Source organism: Balaenoptera musculus, chromosome 1 (assembly GCF_009873245.2).
Source record: "Balaenoptera musculus isolate JJ_BM4_2016_0621 chromosome 1, mBalMus1.pri.v3, whole genome shotgun sequence".
Lineage (NCBI taxonomy): Eukaryota > Metazoa > Chordata > Mammalia > Artiodactyla > Balaenopteridae > Balaenoptera > Balaenoptera musculus.
Window position 1 is genome coordinate 16,800,058 of NC_045785.1, and position 22,150 is coordinate 16,822,207.

Here is a 22,150-nt window from a genome sequence, read left to right on the forward strand (position 1 = left end):
TGTCCCAGAGGAACCCGAGAGGTCTAGAGACTCGCTTTAGGTCACACGCAGAGAAGCAACGTGAAGAACACGGGACTCCGGTTGGTCTGACTTCAGAATTTATTCCTCCCGCCTCCCGGGGGTGTGGAGGGCCAGGGGGGCACGGAGCTCCGTGCCTACAGCTCAGCTGCATTTGGTGTTGGTGCTCACCTGACCCCAACTCGTAGCGGAACTCCAGGTGGCCGCCAACCATCGCCAGGGACACGAAATCCTCCACAGGCCCGCTCTTCCCCCCGCTGAACAGCAGGACTCCGTCAGGTGCCAGCGGCTTAAACTCAACGTCCAGGCGTAGCTCGTGGTGCGTGTTGGTGAGAGCAGGCAGCGCCAGGTAGGAGCCCGCGCCCGACAGGGAAGGGGTGGTCACAGTCACACCTGCAGCAGCCACAGATCAGCCAGGGCAGTGGGGACGCCAGAGTCCTGGGAGGGCTCCAACTATGCAGCCTTCCTCTGGGACCCCTGCCCACCCCACTCTCCAGTCCTAGAGGCTCGGGACCAGCTGGGCAATGGCTGCAACAGCCTAGAAGCACCCTGCCCCCAGCGCTACAGACCAGGCTGGATCTCCAGTTAGATGGGGTTCCCCTTTGGGGCCCTTGTGTACGGGATTCAGGCTGGGCAGAAGCTTGGCCAGGTGACTTTGAGGCCCTCTGGCTCTGGAATAATTTTATCATCCATAGGGCCCGTCATGGCCTCAGAATGCCCTGCCCAGCTTCTCCCATCCTTACTGGGATCCCTGGGGGTCTCAGGCCCAGCTCCACTTACCTTCCTCACACCTCATCCCTGAGCGGCCCAGGTGGCAGCGGCAGGTGTAGCCTCGGCCGTCGGGCCGGTTCACACAGGTGGCGTCGGGCCCACAGGCCTCTGGGGGACACACAGGCCAATGAGGAGGACATTGAGGTGGCCTGGGAGACGGTGGGGTCCTGATGCCAGGGCTCTACCTATGGCACCCCGGGGGCCTTGGCTACTTAGGGCCAGGCCAGCCTGCAAGTGCTGCATCGGGAGACGGGGGAGGAGGAATGGATTCGGGCAAGGGTGGGGCCAGAAGAGGCTGGGCAGAGAGAGCAAGGCGGGGAGTGAACGAGTGACTCTTTTGTTCTTGAAAGACTGTACCTGGGTGGTGGGTAGTGGGGTGAGTGCCTTGGTAACAGATGGGAAGGTGGTAGGTACCAGGGAGCAGTGATTGGGGCTGGGGGGAGTGTCCGGGTACAGTGAGGGGGGACGAGTGCTTGGGTAGCAGAGGTGGGAGGCATGGTGGGTATTAGGGTGGCAGTGATGGAAGTCTGAATCCAGGAAGAGTGGTTAAGTACTCAGGAAAGACAGAGAGAGTGTGGTGAGTACAGTTAGCAGTTGGGGTGGATACGACGGGACAGCAACGGGCAGAGGGAAGAGCCCGGAGTGGCAGTGATGGAGAGGGTGGGTTACACACCTGGGTGGCAGTGCAGGGCCTGTGAGTGCTCACAGCGGCTCCCGGTGAAGCCAGCCGGGCACACACACACATAGCTGCTGCTCTCCGAGTCCTGGCACTGGCCCCCGTTCTGCAAAGCAGCCCCCGGAAGTCAGACCGAGAGCACTCTGGCCCTTCCCCACTCCCCACCAGGGCCAGCCATGGCTGAGGACAGCGGCCTGGGCGGCCGGGAGGAGTGTGCGGTGTGGGGTTACCTGGCAGGGCCGGTCCCGACAGGTGGGGCAGTGGGAGATGCCGTGCGCTGTAAGGTTGAGGTCGTGGAAGACGATCTCCTCACCCTGGATGCGCAGCTCCCGGACACAGCCTGGGGGGCGGGCAGGCAGGATGAGCCAAGGCAGGGGTGCTGGGAGGCCTGCCCAGCTCCAACCCACGCCCTGCAGTGCCCTCCCAGGTGCTCTGCCAGCCAGGTGAGGTCTGGCCAGGGCTGAAGGTGGGGAGGGGGTTCACCTATGAAGCCGCTGCTCAGCCCTGCCTTGGGGATGGCGCCATAGTCGGGGTAGCCACCCAGGTAGAGCTCCTCATTCAGGTCCAGACCCTGGAACTTGCCCTGGACAGGGGGTAAGTCAGGAATGGCAGAGGCTGAGCGGAGGTGGGGAGGGGCTAGGAATAGAGGAACGGGGCTGGGTCTCACCTGGGAGGTGCCGTTGACCGGGGCCAGGCTGCCCACGACCAGGGAGCCCTGGGTGAGGCTGCGCAGCAGGGTCACGGTGTGGAACTGGCCCAGTGCTAGCGGTGCGGGGTGACGGATGGTGGCCATGCCCGAGCCTGCATCAAACCTGCTCCGCGGGGTGGGAGGGAGGGCCAGAGCAGGAGAGAGCAGATATGGGGTTTGTGGGAAGGGCTGGGCAGGGAGCCCGGGCTGGGCAAAGGTGGCGACGCCATTCCCTGCCATCCTGCTCCAGCTCCTCTCCCTGCCTTGCGCTCTCGCCCCATCACCACTCCCAGCTCACCCTATCCCTGCCCCTCCCCAGGGGTTCTTCTTCTCCTACACTCTTTCCCTGGGAGCTTATTCAGAGCAGCCCCCGGGGCTCCAAGTGCCCCTGGCTCTAGCCTACAGCCTAGCACCTGCCCTCACTGTTCGTCTGAGCACTCCTCCCTCGGAGATGACCTTGTTTCTTTCCTTCTTTGTTTGTGGCTGGTCTTCCCCAACTAGAATATGCATTCCCACAAGGGCCAGAACTTGATTTGTTTTGTTTGTATCAGTGCCTGGCACATAGTAGGTATTCAGCAAAAAACTGTTGAATGAATAAATGAATGAATGAATTCTGGCCTGCAGCAGTCCCGCCCTGGAAGGACACACTCAGCATCGCTGTATTTCTGCCGCAACTGTGTGCAAGTCTGAGGCCGCTTCCTCCGCACCCGGCTGGTGCACTGTGCTGACCCCGGCAGCATGGGGGTCACCGAGGGTAACGGCCACACCTCCTCCTTCTTTCAGAACCTCCGTCGTACAACTCAGCCCAAGGTGGTGTGTGCCTGACGAAAATCCCGCAATCTAGTCCCCCAGCCCCGCTTCCCCTGTAAACCGGGAGGGCGAGGGTCTCACCGGAACTCGGGCCTCCCGCCCACAAGGCCGAAGGAGATGAAGTCGGGCTGCCTGTTGGCCAGGTTGGTGGGGCTCCCTGGGATCCGCTTCTGCCCGTTGTACAGCAGCAGCCCTGGGCGGGCACAGCTGTGTTAGGGCCTCCCGTCCAGCTACGGGCTCCCTGTCTGCCCAGCCCCGGAACAAATGGCCCAAGCTTGTGAGCCTTTCCCCTCGCTAACTGCTGTCCCTCCCTCCGGCACACCCCACACAGCCAGGGCGTCTCACTCTCAGGATGGCGCCCTAAACAGAAGGGCCTTGCTGAAGCCCCTGGAAAGAAGCTGAATTTGCTTCACTTACACTGCAGGGTCTACCTGAGGGAGGAGAGGGAGGCGGAGACTCACCCGAGTAGAGAAGGAGGCCTGGACAGTGAAAGTCAGAGACCCGTAAGAGGTGGGAGGAGACAGATGAGAGAGAGAGAGAGAGAGGAGGGAAGGGTGAGAGATGGGGAAAAGGAGGAAGGAGCAGAGACAGGAGTAGGGAGATGGGGCAGAAGGACTGGGGGTTGCTGCATCAATGGCAGAGGGACCGGGGGAGGTTTGGGTGCAGGTATCACAGAGGAGGGAATGGAGAAGAGGAAACATGAGAGAGCCAGAGGGGGAGGCCCGGCCGGCCTGGAGCCCCTGGGGCAGGGAAGGCTGAGGACTGGGGGCTGCCAGGGCTCATACCCTGATGGCAGTGACTTCGGAGATCCCCAGCCCCGGGTCCCCCCAATCAGCTCCTCCCCTGCTCACCATCGGCTGAGTCGGGCCGGAAGGTGATCTTGATCTCAAACTTCCTGTAGGCATCCTTGATGGTGGGCAGCGGCAGGAAAGAGTGGGGGGTCTGCGTGAAGTAGGGCACCACCCGCTCTGCAGGCAGAAAGCACAGTTCAAGATGCCACCCACAAGGCGGCGGGCAGGGTGCCGCCTATCCCGGGGTGTGTGGTCTCACCTGGCACCTGCAGATGGGCAAAGGCTTTGACCTTGCCCTGGCGGTTGGTGGCGGTGCAGACATAGGTGCCTGCGTCCTGGGGCTGGACCGAGGGCAGCAGCAGCATGTTGTTCTCCAGGCGGCTGTCGGGCGGCAGGTTCCCATCCAGCTGCAAACACATTGGCACTTTGAACCCTGGCCTTGGCCCACACCTCCACGGGGCCTGTCTCCCATCCCTGCCTGGGGCCCACCCTCAGACATGGAGCACATACTCCGGGCCAAGCCTGGGCCAGCTCCTGGGGGCACCGAGATGGTGAAGACCTGGTCCCTGCCCCTCAGGTACGCCCGCTGGTTCCCTGCCTAGCATTTACCTTGCTCCAGGTGATGTCAGGAGTGGGGTAGCCAGAGGCCATGCAGGGGAAGACAGCTGCAGAACCAGTGGGCACACGGACCTCTGGGGGCGTTGAGATCTGGGGCAAGGCTGAGAGGGGAGGAGGAGACACAGGCCATCAACCTGATGACACCAACCGTTTGTGAGCCCAGCCTGTGTCCTGACTCGTTTAATCCTCATGCCATCCCTGGAAGGGAGGCACTATGTCCCCATTTCACAGATGAGGAAACTGTGGCTGTTCACTCCTGGTTGCACAGGTGGAACCAGGCAGAGCCAGGGCTCAGGGACAGGTCCAACTGACCCCACAGACCGAGCCTCTTCAACACACCTGGGTGGAAAATTGTGCAGCCCTCTGGGGACCTGAAAAGGGGGTACTAGGGCAGTGTGGGTAAGTCTGGGGCAAGTCATAGGGCTTGGGGTGAAAAAGAATAGCCTCTGAAGAACACACAGACTGTGTCTGCCTGGCATCATCCGTTGTCCATGTTTTCCTGTCTTTCACGTCTGTTTTGTGTTTGTGCTGTCTCTGCCTTCAGACTGAGCTGTAGGTCTCCCTCATCAGAGCAGGAGCTCCAGCAGGTGAAGACTACTTACCTGATTTCCTCTTGATGCCCCATGGCATAGCTTTTCCCTGCAAGTTCCAGCTGCCCCAGAGGAACACTCACTGCTATCCCCTGCTGCACCTGCTTGTTATGAAACCTGCTCCCTAAATACACCAAGTTGAAAATCCCCAAGAGAGCAGGAAGGAGGAGTAGCGCAGGTAAGGCAGGAGATGGCGTGAGAGCAGCCCCTGCACGCTCCCCGGCCCCGCAGAGGTCCCTGCCAGCCTTCACCTTGCACGAGCAGCAGCACGTGGGACTGGGTGGTGCCTGCGGCGTTGGTGGCAGTGCAGCGGTACTGTCCCGCGTCAGCCAGCTCCACGTGGGCGATCCTGACGATGCCTCCGCTCTGCACGATGCCAGGCCGCAGGCGCCCTCCGACTTTGCTCCACGTCACCTGAGGCTTGGGGTCACCCAGGGCCAGGCACTCGAACTCCACGGCATGGCCGACCACCACGGTCTGCACGGAGGTCCGGATATTGATGAGCACAGAGGGCAGAGCTGGGGGAGGATGAGGCAGAACCGAGTGAGGCCAGCCTGCTGCAGGCCTGGGCTCAGAGAAGCCGCAGACTGCCCCAGAACAGGTGAGCACTGGAGCCCGAGGCATTCAGCATTTCATTCGCTTTTTCGTGCATCCGCTCATTAGCGCGCTCACTTGTTTGCTCTCTGTTCATTCGTTTTACTCACTTGTGCATCCACAGTCATTTTCATTGGTTTGTCTGAGCACCCACTCACTCCGCCCATCTCCCTTCTTCCCCCCTCCCTTGCAATATTTGTCAAGCCGCCTCACTCTGTGCTAGACGAAAGCAAGATACAATCGAATAATTCTCTTTATTTGTACACATTTAAGGGGTTTCTTGGGGAATATGGTCCCTGTGCCCTTCATCTCTGTCCCCTGCTCTTAGCAGAAGCCTGAAGCCACCGTCCTACCTTGGACAACAAGCTGGGCACTGGCCTGGGCCTGTCCCCATGGTCCATGGGCCTGGCAAACATATGTCCCTTGGCAGCTCTGGTCCAAGTTCTGGATTCTGTAAAGAAAAAAATAATAAGACATCAGTGAATAAAAACAATTGGTGAGAATACTTTGCAATTGTGTGGGAGTTAAAAGCCGTCAAGTATCAGCACACGATGTAAACTTCTAGTCTCCCCAAAACCATGGGAGGTAGGTAGGAAGTCAGGGTGAGTGTCACCACACCCATTTTAGACCAAGACCTTGTGGTCTAGAGTTCCAGATCACACAGTTATCAAGTAGCAGAGCTGAGATCTGGGTCATATGTATATATCTGGCCTCAGAGCTTGTTCTCTTCCCTTTAACAATAATACGAACATGGGCCACTGATTACTGAAGGCCTTCCACATGCTAAGCACTGTGTTAAGTGCTTTAGGTTATCTCATTCTGGTCTCATATAACCCACTGTACAGCTGAGAACACTGAGGCTCAGGGAGGTGAAGTGACTTGCCCAAGGCCATTGTTTCATGCTAAGCCCAGTAGGACAGGTATTCTAACAGCCCCACTGGGTGCCTTGGTCTGGGATGCCCAAGTTCAGTCCTGCCCCTGCCCCCACTCACCGGAGCACCCCATCGTGCATGCTGTGGCCAGGAGGCAGCTGACCCCCTTCTTTGATCCAGCGGAGCTGAGTGCCCGGGTCACTGGGCACGACACAGTGGAACTCGACACTGGCCCCTATGCTCTTGGTCTCCAGTTGTGGCGTGACCTGAACGGTGGGCGCGGATCCTGCTGGGATGGGGGTGGCGGGGAGAGAGCCGGAGGGGCCTGCGGGGACAGGTAAGAGGTTGTGCGTGTGTGTGTGTGTGTGTGTGTGTATGTGTGATATCCCCGATGCCCCTCCAGGATCCAGGAAACCCCCATCCTAACATTCAGGGGACGTTCTCCTGTTTGCCTCTCTGACCAGGGAAAAGAGACCTTTCATTGGCAGATTCATTCATCTGCTCACTCGTGCAGTCATTCAATCAACACAAGTAAGAGCCTGTGGAGTGCTGGGCTGTGCTTCCAGAAGCTCCTGGCCTTCGGGAGGGGAGGGCAGCCCAAGGCGAGAGCGGGAGGGGTCGGCCTTGGAAAGATTCAGACATCTGAAGGAAGGACAGCAAAGACTATTCTGGCTCTAGTCTAGAATAGGAGAGGGACTTCCCTGGTGGCGCAGTGGTTAAGAATCCGCCTGCCAAAGCAGGGGACACAGGTTCAGGCCCTGGTCCGGGAAGATCCCACATGCCGTGGAGCAACTAAGCCTGTGTGCCACAACTGCTGAAGCCCGTGTGCCTAGAGCCCGTGCTGCACAACAAGAGAGGCCACCGCAATGAGAAGCCCACGCAACGTAATGAAGAGTAGTCCCCACTCGCTGCAACTAGAGAAAGCCTGTGCACAGCAACGAAGACCCAATGCAGCCATAACTAACTAACTAACTAACTAACTAACTAACTAACAGGAGGATCCCAGGTGAAGGCACCTAATGTCCGGGTGCAGGGGACATACGGGAGGGTGGGTCAAATGCATACTATCACCATTTACCAAGTGCCTACTAGGTGCCACGGGCTCTACATATGTGTCCCTTTCTAAGTCAGCCTATGTGCTGGCATTGTCCTCTCTACTTTACCGGATGAAGACAGTGAGGCTTGAGGTTCACTGACTTGGCCAAGGTCACACAACTATCAAGTGATCGGGCTGTGCACTGAACCCAGGACCTGGGCTCACTTCAGTCCAGGCTCTTGAGGAGACCACGGAGATGGGGGATTCTTTGGAGACCCACTGAAACCCTGGGCATCGGGGGTGGGTGCTGCCCTATCACAGATGCATTGTTGTCACCGTCCAGCATTTACGCAGCCCGTTCTGGGTGCTGTGGTGGACCAGCCCGGGGCTGCTGAGGTGACTGGGTCCAGGCCCTGCCCTGAGCATCGTCCGTCCGGCAGGTGAGGCAGGCTGGGGCACTCATGTAAACATAGCCTCTGGCAGTGTGAGGTCAATGCCAAGGGAGGGATGCAGCAGTGAGAGCTAGAGTTGCTGAGAACACAGTGACCGGGGTCTTCCTGGGGGAAAAGAAGGCATTCCAGCTAGGGTAGTGGAGGGGAGTCTTTGTGCCCCAGGTGGGGGTCCCCCGGCACCAGCTGAGGGGTAAGTGAAAGGCTCGGACAAGCGCCTGGAGGAAAGCTGACCCCCTTCTGCCCAGCCTGAGCTGGGGCTGCTCACCTCGGACCAGCACCTGGGCGAAGGCCTCAGCTGAGCCCACCTTGTTGGTGACCCGGCAGCGGTAGCGGCCTGAGTCCGCAGGGGCCGCAGGCTCAAAGAGCAGCATCTCATTCCTGGTGGTTGCCCTCCCAGGGAGGCTGCCGCCCACACGGCTCCACTGGAAGGTGAGTGGGGGCGTCCCATGAGCCAGGCACTGGAGCTGCACCGTCTCCCCTGCCTGCACCGAGGCATGCTCCGGGACTGTGGTGGCATACGGCGGGCCTGGGGTTGGAGACACAGAGGTCAGGGCGGCGAAGAGCAGAGGTCAGGATGGGAGCAGGTGCTGGGCCCTGGCGACTTGCCAAAGGACCAGGGAAGCTGAACGGGGAGCCCAGAGGACTGGGGATGAGGGAAGCCAAGGTCCCAGGAGGGGACGTGGGTTTTAGGTTAGGGCAGGCTCCGGGGCCTGAGGTGCATGCGACCCTCCAGATGGGGTTCCTGGAGTTCTGTCCAGGGTGTGGCCTGGTTGGGGGGCTCAGACCTCCATGCAGTGCGGAGAGGGTAGCCCGAGGAGGGTGGACGAGGGCCTTACTCTCTACATGCAGGGCGATGGTGGCCTCAGCATGCCCGGCAGGGTTAGTGGCGTTGCAGATGTACTGGCCCGAGTCCTGCTGGGCTACCCGTGGGATGATTAGCGTGTCACCTTCCAGCTGGTGCTGCCATGGCAGTGGGGAGCGCAGCTTGGACCAGTGGATAGTGGGCGTGGGGCTGCCTGTGGAGTGGAGTGGCAGAGGTTGGTGGGCTGCCCCAGGACTGGCTGGGGGTGGGATGGTCAGGAAGGGACCTGGGTAAGCTTGCTCCTTCATGGGGGGCACAAAGTGGGCACCTCAGCCATCACTGGGAGATTGCCAGCAGCAAAGCCCCCTTCCTGAGCATGACATCATCTTCAGGTCTCTTGTGTCTAAATTCAGGCCCCAGGGCCCGCTGCTCTGCCTGCCCTGTGTGTCAGCCCCCGTCCACACCTGTGGCTGAGCAGCGCAGGGTGGCCGTGTGTCCAGCTTCCACAGTCAGCTCGGCTTCTTCTACCTGGACCTGGGGGGTTCCTGGGGCCACAGTGCCCGTGTCTACAATTACTTCCACTCGCTTCTGCGCTGTGCCCAGTGCATTCTGAGCTAGGCAGACGTAGACGCCTGCATCTGATGGTTTAGCTGATGAAATCTGGAAGAAGCAAGGATGTTGGTTATGGGGCCACTGAGGGGGGACCTTGGCATCAGCCCTCTGGCTTGGTTTCACCTCTTTCTTCTACCCGTCCCTTTGTTTTTAGCTTTCCTATTTGACTGGCTGTTTGAGGGCTCACACTCAAGATATCCCATTAGTCTATCCATCTACACATCCACCCCCCCATCTACCCATCCATGCATCCATCATCCATACATCTACCCACCTATCCACCCATCCACCCATTTACCCATCCATCCATCCATCCATCTACCCACCCATCTACCCATCCATCCATCCACCTACCCACCCAACCACCCATCCTTCTACCCATTCCTCCTTCCACCTTCCTTCTTTCTTCCTGACCATCTTCCAATCTAGCCATCATCCACCTATCCCATCCCTCCCTTTCTCCACCAACTCATCACCCATCTGTCCATCCACCACTCTTTCCTCCAGGCAACTGCTCAAGAACAGGCCCTGACTGGGCCTCGGATCCAGAGGTGAGACCCCCCTGACATCACCTGCAGCACCGTGTGGCTGTCCACGAGCCCAGGTGCCCGCTGCTCCAGGTTGGTGGGGGCACCGATCCGGGTCCAGCGAGCAGAAGAGCGGGGCTCCCCAGCACTGACACACTCCAGGGCGATGGCCTTTCCCACTTTCACCCGCACAGGGCTCTCGGGGAGCACAGACACTGTCGGGGGCCCTGCCCAGAGGAATGACACCACTGATACACATGCAGGGCTCTGCTGGTCACGTGCACTGTCACAGCCCCCTTACCAGTAACTGCCAGTGGGCACTAGTCTCCCCACTGCACCCATGTAGAGACCGAGGCCCAGAGAGGGAGAATGCGCAAGAGGGAGGCAGTGGCAGAGGCTGGATTTAAGCCTAGAGGTTCTGAGCTTGGAATCAGGGCTGGAAACATGAAGCCAGAGCCCACGGGGTTGAAGGCCCTCACCGTGCACGCTGAGGTTCACGACACTCTGGGCCACACCATAGGCATTGGAGGCCACGCAGCGGTAGGCACCGTGGTTGCTGGGCCGGGTGCCCACGATGGTGATGATGGAGCCGTTGGGGCTGATGTGGACATTGTCTGCGGGGTTGGCATCAAGGAGGGTGTGGTCAGTGAGGGTGTCCTCCTGCCTTGGCGCTGCCAGTAGGCACACCAGTGCCCCATGGCCCCGACCCCTCCAGTCTGGGTGTATCCAGCTCACAGGGTCACAGATGGTTGATAAACAAGTCCTTGGAGACTCCTGGGTCCAGCCCTCTCACCATCCAGATAGGGACACCAAGTCCCCAGAGGGGAAGGGCTTTACCCGGGGTCACACAGAAAGTTTGGTGCCATGGTCGTCTCTGCCCAGCCGCCAGTGGTGACCCTCATGCATTCACACCCGCCTCCAGCCCCCCACCCCGCCCGGCTCACCCTCCAGCTCCTGGTTCCGAGTCTTCCACTCCAGGCTGATGGGGGCTGCCCCGTCATGGATGAGGCACTTGAAGCTGGCATCCTGGCCCTGCCGCACGGTGCTGCTGGGCGGGTCGATAGAGATGACAGGGCTCCTAAGGCCTGGGGGAGGACGGAGGCAGAGGGCTGGGCTCAGCAGGGCTGGGGGGGCTCCCCCGCCTCCCCTCCCCCCGCCTCAGCCCCAGTGTCTCCCCGCCTCCCCCTGCCCGTGGCGTCCGCCTCACTCACGGTACGAGGACCCTGCACTGGGCGGGACAGTGACCGTGAAGGAGGCCTCGTGCTCAGGGCCCGAGCTGCCAACCACACGGCACACGTATTCTCCGGAGTCGGCCTGGGACAGGTGGTGGAGCCGCAGCCGGGAGCCGTGGGTCTGTCGGAGTGAGGAGAGGGTGGCCATCGTGCCAGAGCACTCGGGACAGGGCAAGTCCCCAAGCCCGGCTGTGACAGTGCCCAAGAGTTCTCAGGAGCTCAGGGCTCCAGCTGGTGGAGATGAGGAAGCTTCATTCACAGAATCCTACAAGTCCACTCCATCCCCTTTTCAGAGGAGGAAACCGCTGCAGGAAATGATTCAGCAGCAAAGCCAGGAGAAAAACCCAGGTCTCTCAATTCCCAGGCTGCTGAACTCCTCCCCGCAAAGTATTTTATCCCCTGGGGTCCCCAGGCGTGCCAGGGTTTGTGTGAAGAAGGTTTGGGATGCAGAAGGCAAATGCAGGCCAAAACTTGCCTGCCCTGAATCCTCCCCATCCCTGGCCCCTGTACCTGGTGCCGGGCGGGGAGGCTGCCCCCACGCTTGTACCACGTGACCTGGGCATGTGCCTGCCCGGGTACCACACAGTTCAGGTCCAGGGTTTGTCCTTCGGCCACATGGGAGGAGGAGGCCTCGATGTAGATGGGCTGGGCCAGTCCTGGGGCTGTGGGCACAATGGGTGGGTGACAAAGGGGCGGCCCCGGGGGTGCAGGCAGAGACCTAAGGCGGTGGCACCGAGTGCCAGCTGGCCCTCCTGGAGGTGCAGTGGCTTGAGAGTGACTGACATGGCTGAGCACCATTGACCTAAGAAGGGTCTCTGTCCCCTGGGGGCCGAGATGCCGTGGTGTGACCTTGGTCCCCAGTGGTTGGGGGAGGGGCTGGAGGACCTTCCTGAAGCCAAGGGCTAGAGCCCTGCTGGACAGCAGGAGGAGCAAGGCCAGGAAGGGGCCCCCAAGCCTGTGCCCAGAACCGCCCACTGCTCCTGTCACTCACCAGGAATGGGGCCTGGGCTGGAGGCCTCGATTGTGACCAGGACAGAAGCCTCCAGAGTGCCCGAGCTGCTGGCCACTCGACAGGAGTACTCGCCAGAGTCGGCAGGGGACACCTGGTTCAGCCTCAGCAGGGGGCCGTGGACCTGGCCAGGGTGGGGCGAGAGTGGGGAGAGTGAGCCGGGGGGCTGGTGGCCAAGGCTGTCAGACGCCCCAGCCCTCTATACCTGTACCCCAGGACTGTCATGTACCATTGCGGATGCTGCCTCCTGCCAAAGGTGGATGCCTTTGACATTAGACGTTGTGGGGTATGTTTACTATTATGCTTTTCCTGGCAGGAGAAAGTCCAGTGTCTTGAACAAGAGGTGTCCTTTTCTAATTTGCACCAAGGTGCTGGGCAGCCAGTGACGGCCCTTCCATGCCCAGCCTGTTCTTGAACTCCTGACTCCCAGTGATCTCCTGCTGTCATTTTCCTGAAGCCCCGGATGTTGGGGCCACCTTCCCTCCCGGGCAGGGGACGATGGAGTGGGGTGGGAATGCCCACATCCTGCTTTCTCCAGGCTCCATACCTGGTGCCGGGCGGGAAGGCTGCCCCCGCGCCTGTGCCATGTGACCTGGGCGTGGGCCTGGCCAGGCACCACGCACTTCAGATCCAGGGTCTGCCCTTCGGCCACGTGGGAGGAGGAGGTCTCGATGCGGATGGGTGGGGCTCCGCCCGGGGCTGGGGCACAGGAAGAAGTCAGTGAGCTGGGACTCCCTGTGTCCTCAGCCCCTGCCCCTGGGTGCCCAGATGCTCAGACCAGAGGCCACAGGGAGACGGCCTTGATTCCCCCCTTCCCATTCCCCTGAAGCCCGGAGCTGCTGGGCTAGCCTGGCGCCTCATTCTCCCAGCCCAGCCCCAGACAATGGTCCCACCATCTCCTGTGCTCCCGGCACCACTGGCGGCCAGGGCTCAGGGCCAGGCAGCTCCACACAGATCACTAACGTTTCCCAGACTTGAGTAGTATGGGGCTAAGAACCCAGACTCTGGGGCCAGACTGCCTGGGTTCAAAACCCAGTCCTGCCATTTATTAGTTGTGTGACCTTGGGAAAGCTACTTCACCTCTCCATGCCTCAGTTTCCCCATCTGTAAAACAGAGAGAACAATCATACCTACTTCAAAGGGTTATTGTGACAGTGAAATGAGTTAATATGTGTAAAAATACCAGGGCCCAGCACCTGGTAAGTGCATATCACGTTCATCACTTAGCAATTCAGGTACTATGATCATGATGTCTGCTATGGCCATGTGCTCCCTGTGCTATTAATTCCTTTAAACTTTCCTTTCAATTGATTCACTTAAGAAAACCCTTAAACACACAGCCCCATCATAGGCAACGATTTCCATGCAATCATGACAGGTCTGACGTGTTGATGTTTTTTCCCTAACATTATCACTATTAATATAAAAAAATGTTTAATCAGGGCACCACCTAAAATCACCCTCTCAGATCCCAGAGGTGCAATTCCAGCCTTTAAGGAACTCGTGTAATTGCTGCAAGAGCTCTACTAGCCCCACTTTACAGATGAGGAAAGCGACACACCGAGAGGAATCCCTCGTGTAACATTTCAGAGTGTGGACAGAGGAGCCAGGACTCAAGCCCACACAAGCCAGACTCCAAAGCCCATGCTCTCGGGCCCTAGGGATGAAGCCCACTCGATCTGGCTCCCGACCCCTCCTTTCTTCCCTCCTCCTGCTTCCCAGCCCCACTGCAGGGATCCTCACCAGGGACGAGAACAGTGTCAGAGCCAGAGGCCTCGATGGTGACCAGGACTGAGGTCTCCAGGGGGCCAGAGCTGCTCACCACGCGGCACACATACTCGCCCGAGTCCGCCGGGGACACCTGGTGCAGCCGCAGCCGTGAGCCGTGGGCCTGAGCAGGGACAGGACGGGAGAGGAGCAGAATGAGATGGCACTCGGAATCCTTGAAGGCTGGGGCCAGGGTCCAACCTCTGACCCAGGCAGGCACTGCACCCCACAAGGGGATCCCAGGCCCTCCTTCCTGGGCAAAGCTTGGGGGACAGGCCCCTAGCCAGGGCCCGCACATCCAGCAGCCCTCCCACTATGTCCTGCCCCCAACTCCCATACCTGGTGGTGAGTGGGGAGGCTGCCCCCGCGCTTGTACCATGTGACCTGGGCATGGGCCTGTCCAGGGACCACGCAGTTCAGATCCAGGGTCTGCCCTTCGGCCACGTGTGAAGATGACGACTCGATTCTGATGGGCGTGGCCCCGCCAGGGACTGGGCACACAGAAAGAGCAAGTCGGGGCTTTGGTCATAGTCAGATTTGGGAACAACTGGGTTGGTGGGAGCCTCAACTGTAGAAACCTCCACCCCCCAAGGTAGTAAGAATAGCTAACACTTATTAAGCACTTACAGTATGCCAGGCACTGTTCTAAGTACTTTACGTGCATTGACTCATTTAGTCCTCACAAAATTCACATACTTTCTGCGATGATGGAAATGTTCTATTATCCGCACTGTTCAATGCAGTGGCAACCAGCTATGTGTGGCTACTGAGCACTTTGTTTTTGAAATGTGAGGATATGAATTTAGAATTTTAACTAATTTTAATGACCATGCATGGCTAGTGGCCACTGTATCGGACAGCTCTCTGAGGATGGCATGATCGACATCCCCACTTCACTGATGAGGGTACGGAAGCTGAGAGGGGAGAGTCACTCCCTCAAGGCCCCTAGTGGTGCAGGCAGGATGTGAACCCAGGCATCCTTCTGCTGAGCCCCCGTCCTGGACCACCGCCCTCGTCTGAGGGCTCTGACTACAGGGCCTTTCCTCCCCGGGACACACTGGTACCTGCGTCTCCCAGTCCCTTCCTGGGTCTTCACTGGACTCACCAGAGGGGCTGCCGGTGCTGGGGGAGACTGAGACCACGATGGAGGCCTCCTGGGCATCAATGTTGTTGTTAGCCCGGCACACGTACTCGCCTGAATCCGCCACGGACATCTGGTGCAGCCGCAGACGGGAGCCGTGGGCCTAGGGGTGTGGATAAGGAAGGAGGGAGTCAAGGGGCTGAGGGGTCACCGGCTGGCTCAGGCCTCCTCCATCAGACCAGCTGAGGCTACCCTCCGTCTACCCAGGGCAGGAGGGAGGACTGCCAGCTAATGCTTCGGGTTCTTTGCCCATGGGGGGCTGTCCCTGCACTGCCCACCCCACTGCCAGGCTCTACTCCGTACCTGGTGTCGAGTGGGAAGGCTGCCCCCACGCTTGTACCACGTGATGGTGGCCTGGGGCTGCCCGGCGACCACGCAGTTCAGATCCAAGGTCTGCCCTTCAACCACCGTGGGGGACGAGGACTCGATCCTGATTGGTGCGGAGACACTGGGCGCTGGGGACAGAGAGGAATGCACCACATAGACGGAGTCAGACAACAGTGACGGTGCCAGGCACCCCGCTGCCTCCCCCGCACCCGCTTGCCTAGACCCCCTGCCCTAGGAGTTCTCACTGTGGGAGGAGCCGCTGCCCTGGATGGTGACGATGAGTGAGGTCTCCTGGGAGCCAGCACCGTTGCTGACATGACACACGTACTCGCCCGAGTCCGCGGGCGTCACCTGGGGGATCCGCAGCCGGGAGCCCACGATCTGAGGGGGAGCAGGTGTCAGGGGGTGCGGGCAGCACCTCCATGTCTCAGGCGCTGCTGCTGCTGCCCCCGGACTCCGGGAGCCTCACTGCCTTGCCTGGGGTAGCCTCCACCCTGGCCTCCTTCAGAACTCCCTCGGTGGCCTTCCTGAGGCTCTGGGCTGCGTGGACAGTGTCTCCAGCCTTTGGGCTATTCTCACCCGTCACCCCTGCAGAAAGCCCATTGAGGCCCTCCCCGGTGACGCCTATTACAGCGCTGTCACATGGCATGTCTGCCTTGCCCTTTAGCCTGTGAGCTCCCTGAGGGCAGGCAGTGGTCTCATTCCATTCGAATCCTTAGTGCCAGGACCACGACTTGGCCTGGAGCAGGTTCTCAGGGAAATGTAGTGAGTGAGTGAATCAAAGAATGTTATGTACAGGATCCAGCTGAGGTCAGTGGGACTTATCTCCGTATCCTCAGCACTGGTCCAGGGCCTGTCCAGCAAGAACACTCAATGTTTGTTGAATGACTGAATGAGCACAGACGGGCTGTTGACAGCTCTTCCTGATTCCCGTCAGGGCCGGTGACCCCAGCTTTTGCCCTCCCTGCCTGCTGGTTCCATACCTGGTGCCGGCTGGGTAGGCTGCCTCCACGCTTATACCAGGTGATGGTGTGGGGGGCTTGACTGGCCACCAGGCAGTTGAGGTCCAGGGTATGTCCATGGGCCAGGGAGGCTGAGGACGACTCAATGCGGACGGGGTACACCACACTCTGGGCTGGGAGGGTGAGATGGAAGGCAGGGTGTGGGAGCCACTGAGGGTGGAGGGGGCCTCCCAGCCCATTTGTTATGACCCCTGAGACACTCACAGCGGGAGGGACCGAGGCGCTGCTGGATGGTGACGAGGACGGAGGCTTCCTGGGTGCCCGAGCTGCTGACCACACGGCACACGTACTCCCCGGAGTCAGCTGGAGTCACCTGGGGCAGCCGCAGCCTTGAGCCATGCACCTGGGAGGGGAGGCAGGTTCACAGCCAGGCTCCCACCCCCTTCCCTGGTCCCCATCCCAGCCAGACCCAGCCAGATGGAGCTTTAGGGAAGCTCTTCCAGGGAGAACCACCATTCATGACCCTTCAATTCCCTTGCCCGAAGGTTGGGACTGGGTCCAGTGGGAAGAAGTGGGGGACCGGCATTTGCCACCTATGGGGCAGGTGAGGTAGACAGTGTGAGCCCATTTGGCAGATGAGGACACTGAGGATCAGGGAAGTCAAAGGACTGGCCAGGCAAGTGGCAAAGCAGTGTCCAAACTCAAAGCTCCTTACTCCGCAGTCTCAAGGGTCCTTCAGGCCCCCCCCTTAGCACCCCACCTCCTACCTGGTGCCGGGCAGGGAGGCTGCTCCCACGCTTGTGCCATGTGACCTGGGCGTGGGCCTGCCCAGAAACCAGGCAGTTCAGATCCAAGGTCTGCCCTTCAGCCACGTGTGAGGAGGACGACTCGATCCGGACTGGAGGGGTGACCCCCAGCGCTGGGGACAGAGGGCAGAGGGTCAATCCCCAGCTGGGAGGAGAGGGGGAGGGGAGGGTGTGAGTGAAGGTAGGGACTGCTGGTCTCTGGGGTCCTGCCACTGCTGGAGTGGGAAGCCTCCCCCCAGCACTACTCACCAGGCGCAGAGTCTGCAGACTCAATGGTGACCAGGACGGAGGCTTCCAGGGGCACTGAGCCACCTACCACGCGGCACACATACTCGCCTGAGTCGGCTGGGGACACCTGGTAGAGTCTCAGCAGTGAGCCATGGGTCTGGCCAGAATGAAGGTGAGGTCAGAAGGGGCCCTCTTAGGACCCTCACACCTATAACCTGCAGCCCTGCCTCACTCTGAGCCTGAGAACTGGCTTTTAGTTCTGTCCTGCTCAGGCGTGAAGCGGGTGTCTTGTCCCAGGAGGGAGGGGTGGCCCGGAGGAGCCATGGGGAACTGGGCAAACACTAATACCACACTCCATCAATTCTTAGACACTTAAAAAAAAAAAGGATGGAGAAGATAACCTGCATATTATTTTTATTTTATTTATTATTATTATTATTTTGGCCACACTGTGTGGCCTGCGGGATCCCAGCTACCCGACCAGGGACCGAACCCGGGCCCTTGGCAGTGAAAGCATGGAGTCCTAACCACTGGACTGCCAGGGAATTCCCTAGACATACTTTTTTAAGTCTCTGAAATCAAGATGCATCTCACAGTGAATTACAATTACAAATGACATTTTGTTTTTTTTTTCTCCTTAGAGGTACATAAAATAATGGTGCATCTTGCAATCACTGGCATCCTAAATTCTATAAAATATATCAATAATAACAGCTAACGATGGTACTTCCCTGGTGGTCCAGTGATTAAGACTCCGTGCTCCCAATGCAGGGAGCCCGGGTTTGATCCCTGGTCAGGGAACTAGATCCTACATGCCACAACTAAGATCCTGCATGCCGCAACTAAAGATCCTGCACACCGCAACTAAGACCCAGCGCAGCCAAATGAATAAATAAATACATAAATATTTTTTAAAAATAGCTAATGATATGACAGTAGTAACAGCTCACAGCACTTTCTATGAGCCAGAGGTCTGAGCACTTTGCATACAAATTAATTCATTTCATCCTTAAGATAATTCTGTAAGGTAGGTACTATTATTACCATTTTACAGATGCTGAAAATAAGGTACAGGGAGACTAAGTAATTTGCTGAAGGTCACAAGCGAGGAAGTGGTGGAAGCAGCAGTCACACCTACGCTGGCTGGTCCTAGAGGCTGGGTTCTAACCATTGCCCCACACACCTGTGCAGTGGGGTCCTAGACCTCCCTATCGCAGAGGAGCCTCCAACCCACCCTACCCTTGACCTCCACTCCCCAGTGGCCTCCCTCTTGTTCCCTTCTTGGCCTGTCCATCCTCCGGTCCTGTACCTGGTGCCGGGCGGGAAGGCTGCCCCCGCGCTTGTGCCATGTGACCTGGGCGTGGGCCTGCCTGGGCACCACGCAGTTCAGATCCAGGGTCTGCCCTTCGGCCACGTGGGAGGAGGAGGGTTCAATGCGGATGGGCTGGGTGCCACCAGGAGCTGGGGGAGAAGATGGTCACTGGTCAGTCCAGTTCTCTGCAGCTTCCCCCGCCTTTCCCCTTTCTCTGTCCAAGCGCAGCCTGGAGGTCCCACTCACGGTAGGCGAAGTTGGCTCCCTGGGTCCTGGTTACCGTGACTGTGATGGAGGCCTCCACACCACTGCTGGCCCGGCAAACATACTCGCCTGCGTCAGCTGGTGACGCCTGGAAGATGTACAGGCGGGAGCCACGGACCTGGACAGCCATGGGCAGGGGTGTGAGGGGGGCGCTTCTCAGAGCTCAGCAGGTACCCCCTACCCTGTTCCTCTGAGCTGGGAACTGACAGCCCCTCAGCTCAGAGGCTGCCCCCGCCGACCCACTGTCCACAGCTTGGCCTGGCTGGCCCCCTCCTGCCTTTCTGCCGCTGCGTACCTGGTGCCGGGCGGGGAGGCTGCCTCCACGTTTGTACCACGTGACCGGGGCATGGGCCTGCCCGGGCACCACACAGCTCAGATCCAGGGTCTGCCCCTCGGCCACCGTGGGGGATGAGGATTCGATCCTGACAGGCGGGACGGGTCCTGGGGCTGCGGGGAAAGGGGCGAGGGTAGCAGACGCTCCCCAGAAGAGAAGGCAAGAACTGTTCATCCTGGAGCCAGCTCAGCCTTGTGGGTTTAGTGGCCTGGGCTTGAGGTCCTCGGCTGAGCAACCCTGAGGGGAGGGCTGGGGCAGGAGCCAAGCCTTGCAGAGGGAGTGAGGAAGTGGGAGAGGTGTGGATAACTGAGGCAGGAGCAAAAACATGAGTGATGTGGCCAGAGAGAACAGTGATGGGAAGACGGCAGATTACTCAGAGAAGCGGAGTCCTCCTGGGCCGGCCCTGTGGCCAGCCCCAAGGTGGGCTTCCTGCCCCAGTGTGGCTTCCTGCCACCCCCTTCCCCGCGTCAGCAACGGGAGTCACTAGGGCCTCAGCACCTGGGAAGGCTCTCAGCCCCCGCCAGCTTGCCCTGTCACTGGCAGTCACTCACCGGGGATGGAGCCAGTGCCGGTGGCCTCGATGGTGACTAGGACGGAGGTCTCCAGGGGCCCAGAGCCGAGGACTACGCGGCACACGTACTCGCCTGAGTCTGCTGGGGACACCTGGTTCAGCCGCAGCAGCGAGCCGTGGGTCTGAGTGCAAACAGGGAGGGTCAGGAGGGGGCCGAGCAGCTCCATCCAACCCCTCCAGCGGGCTGGCCCTGGGGGGGCTGCTGTACCTGGTGCCGGGCGGGGAGGCTGCCTCCACGTTTGTACCATGTGACCTGGGCGTGGGCCTGCCCGGGCACCACACAGTTCAGATCCAGCGTCTGCCCTTCGGCCACGTGAGAGGAGGACGACTCGATGCGGATGGGCTGGCTACTGCCTGGAGCTGGGGCTCCACCAGGAGCTGGGGCGCAAAGGAGCTGGTCAGAGGCCTGGGCTCCTGGGCCGCAGTCCTGCGGCCCTGGAGCAGAGGGCCCGGGGATCTGACCAGGCCCTAGCTTGGGGGGGGCAGATGGGAGGCCTTCTAGGGCTGGGACCATGCTTTTCTGCCTCGGCAGGGCCAGCCAGACCCCTCTTTCCCTCTCTGACCTTCAACTTGGAGTTCAAGGCCCATTTGCCTACACGTGACTCCTTGATCTGTGACGAGCTGCTCTGGCTTGCAGGGAACCAGAGTCTTTTAGCGCCCAGGCGGGGCCAAAGGATGCAGACAATAATGCCACAACTCCCTTCTTTAGAGTGCACGCCGTGTACTCACACTACACGGTAGTGCTACTGTCCCCATTTCACACGTGAGGAAACTGAGGCCCCAGAGGTAAAATAACCAGTTCAAGGCTGATAAAGGGTAGGGCCAGGATTTGAACCCAGGTCAGCCTGACTCCCAACTCAGTGTTCAACCCTGACTCTGCTGCTTTTTGATGAATTCTGAAAACAGCACCCTCCCCATGGGGTCCCCGGTAAGTCAGGTCAACCTGTCCCCACCCTCAGTCCCCTCATCTCTCCTTCAAGGGAGTGGAGGGTTGAAGCCTGCCTGGAGCGCCTCTTCTTGTCCTGATGGCATCGAAGAGACCACAGGCACCATCCTTGGGAACAGAGGGGAGGTCGGAGGGCTCGGCCCCCACCCAGCCCCACTGGCCCCTCACCTGGGGTGTAGCTAGGGCCCGAATGGCTGCCGTGGAGGACAGAGACGATGATGGAGGCCTCCTTGGGGCCTGACTCGTTCTCCACGCGGCATACGTATTCTCCAGAATCAGCTGGGGAGACGTGGGGCAGCCGCAGCCGGGAGCCATGCACCTGGGCCGGGTAAGGACAGAGGCACGTGAGGATGGGGAGAGGCCGCGGTCAGCGCTCCCTCTGCGCCTCAGTGCCTGCCTCTGCTCGGAGCCGCCCCACATGGGAAGCTGAAGAGGGAGGGAAATAAGGGCGGGCCCTGCTCGTGCAGAGTGCGGAGTGCCAGGCTGTGTGGAGGACCACCCCCAGGTCCCCTGCCACGGGCTCAGGGGCCCTCGTACCTGGGTGTGGGGAGGCAGGCTGCCCCCTCGCTTGTACCACGTGATCTGGGCGTGGGCCAGCCCTGTCACCATGCAGTTGAGGTCCAGTGTCTGCCCTTCAGTCACGGAAGGTGATGAGGACTCAATCCTCACTGGCGGGGTGCTGGCACCTAAGGCTGGGAGCAGAGGGGGAGTGAGTAGGCCTCGGGGGGACCCTGGCTTGCCCTCCCCCTCCTTCAGCCCCACGGCCCCGCACCTGGAAGGACGACCACTTGGATCCGGGCCTGTGCGGTGCCCGCGGGGCTGGTGGCCACGCAGAGGTAGAAGCCGGCGTCGGCGGTGGTGATGGCTGGGATGAGCAGCGTGGCGATGTCTGTGCGCTCAGCCCGGGCCTGCCACACAGCGAGAAGGGTCAGCCGCCCGAGGGCCCGAGGCAGCCTGGCAAGGGCTAGCCAGGGAAGGCAGGAGGAGGGGGCATAAAGAGTAGAGGCAAGCTCCGAGCCAACATTAGGGCCCCAGTTGGGCACCAAGGAGGGCGAGCCAGGCAGCAGAGCAGGAGGCTGACGGCTGCCACCCGCCGGGACGCACGGAGCGGGAGGTCTGAGCAGGGCACCATCTTGTAAGTGAAGGGAACCAGAAGAGGAGATTGGAGGGGCAGGTGGCAAGTGCTGGGACTCGGCTGAGCCCGTGGGCCTGGCCTGAACGGATATCCTCACCTGTGGGGGGAGGCTGCCCCCCTCCTTCCTCCAGGTGATGGTGGCGCTGGGCACACCCGCAGCCCTGCAGTACAGCCTGACGCTGCGGCCTTCATGTACCTGGGTCCTCTCTGGACTCACCTGGACCCTAGGCCCGCTGCCCCCTGCAGACAGAGCCCTGTG

The 22,150-nt window shown here is 60.1% G+C and overlaps 1 protein-coding gene across 7 annotated transcripts in view; it reads right to left on the reverse strand.

Moving 5' to 3' along the window:
- The window catches only part of HSPG2 (heparan sulfate proteoglycan 2), a 101,690-nt gene that overhangs the window by 5,577 nt on the left and 73,963 nt on the right, over positions 1-22,150 (reverse strand). For 3 of the 7 annotated variants that reach the window (XM_036843588.1, XM_036843598.1, XM_036843579.1), the window contains exons 47-88: positions 21,989-22,131; positions 21,529-21,664; positions 21,294-21,448; positions 20,925-21,075; positions 20,019-20,188; positions 19,791-19,932; positions 19,201-19,352; positions 18,888-19,023; positions 18,639-18,790; positions 17,351-17,486; positions 17,063-17,214; positions 16,560-16,698; positions 16,317-16,468; positions 15,579-15,714; positions 15,310-15,461; positions 14,971-15,109; positions 14,205-14,356; positions 13,842-13,989; positions 12,646-12,797; positions 12,081-12,222; positions 11,600-11,751; positions 11,069-11,210; positions 10,802-10,942; positions 10,337-10,471; positions 9,903-10,084; positions 9,183-9,378; positions 8,753-8,932; positions 8,182-8,442; positions 6,549-6,753; positions 5,910-6,007; positions 5,214-5,480; positions 4,364-4,473; positions 4,014-4,161; positions 3,815-3,931; positions 3,425-3,442; positions 3,045-3,156; positions 2,133-2,277; positions 1,949-2,048; positions 1,696-1,805; positions 1,463-1,571; positions 799-897; positions 190-411 (exon numbers count right to left, since the gene is read on the reverse strand). In XM_036843588.1, coding sequence (XP_036699483.1) covers positions 190-411; positions 799-897; positions 1,463-1,571; positions 1,696-1,805; positions 1,949-2,048; positions 2,133-2,277; positions 3,045-3,156; positions 3,425-3,442; positions 3,815-3,931; positions 4,014-4,161; positions 4,364-4,473; positions 5,214-5,480; positions 5,910-6,007; positions 6,549-6,753; positions 8,182-8,442; positions 8,753-8,932; positions 9,183-9,378; positions 9,903-10,084; positions 10,337-10,471; positions 10,802-10,942; positions 11,069-11,210; positions 11,600-11,751; positions 12,081-12,222; positions 12,646-12,797; positions 13,842-13,989; positions 14,205-14,356; positions 14,971-15,109; positions 15,310-15,461; positions 15,579-15,714; positions 16,317-16,468; positions 16,560-16,698; positions 17,063-17,214; positions 17,351-17,486; positions 18,639-18,790; positions 18,888-19,023; positions 19,201-19,352; positions 19,791-19,932; positions 20,019-20,188; positions 20,925-21,075; positions 21,294-21,448; positions 21,529-21,664; positions 21,989-22,131 — 6,186 coding nt within the window. The remainder of the gene's footprint in view (positions 1-189; positions 412-798; positions 898-1,462; positions 1,572-1,695; positions 1,806-1,948; positions 2,049-2,132; positions 2,278-3,044; positions 3,157-3,424; positions 3,443-3,814; positions 3,932-4,013; positions 4,162-4,363; positions 4,474-5,213; positions 5,481-5,909; positions 6,008-6,548; positions 6,754-8,181; positions 8,443-8,752; positions 8,933-9,182; positions 9,379-9,902; positions 10,085-10,336; positions 10,472-10,801; positions 10,943-11,068; positions 11,211-11,599; positions 11,752-12,080; positions 12,223-12,645; positions 12,798-13,841; positions 13,990-14,204; positions 14,357-14,970; positions 15,110-15,309; positions 15,462-15,578; positions 15,715-16,316; positions 16,469-16,559; positions 16,699-17,062; positions 17,215-17,350; positions 17,487-18,638; positions 18,791-18,887; positions 19,024-19,200; positions 19,353-19,790; positions 19,933-20,018; positions 20,189-20,924; positions 21,076-21,293; positions 21,449-21,528; positions 21,665-21,988; positions 22,132-22,150) is intronic. The other 4 variants (XM_036843626.1, XM_036843606.1, XM_036843612.1 and 1 more) reach the window with 3 other exon arrangements.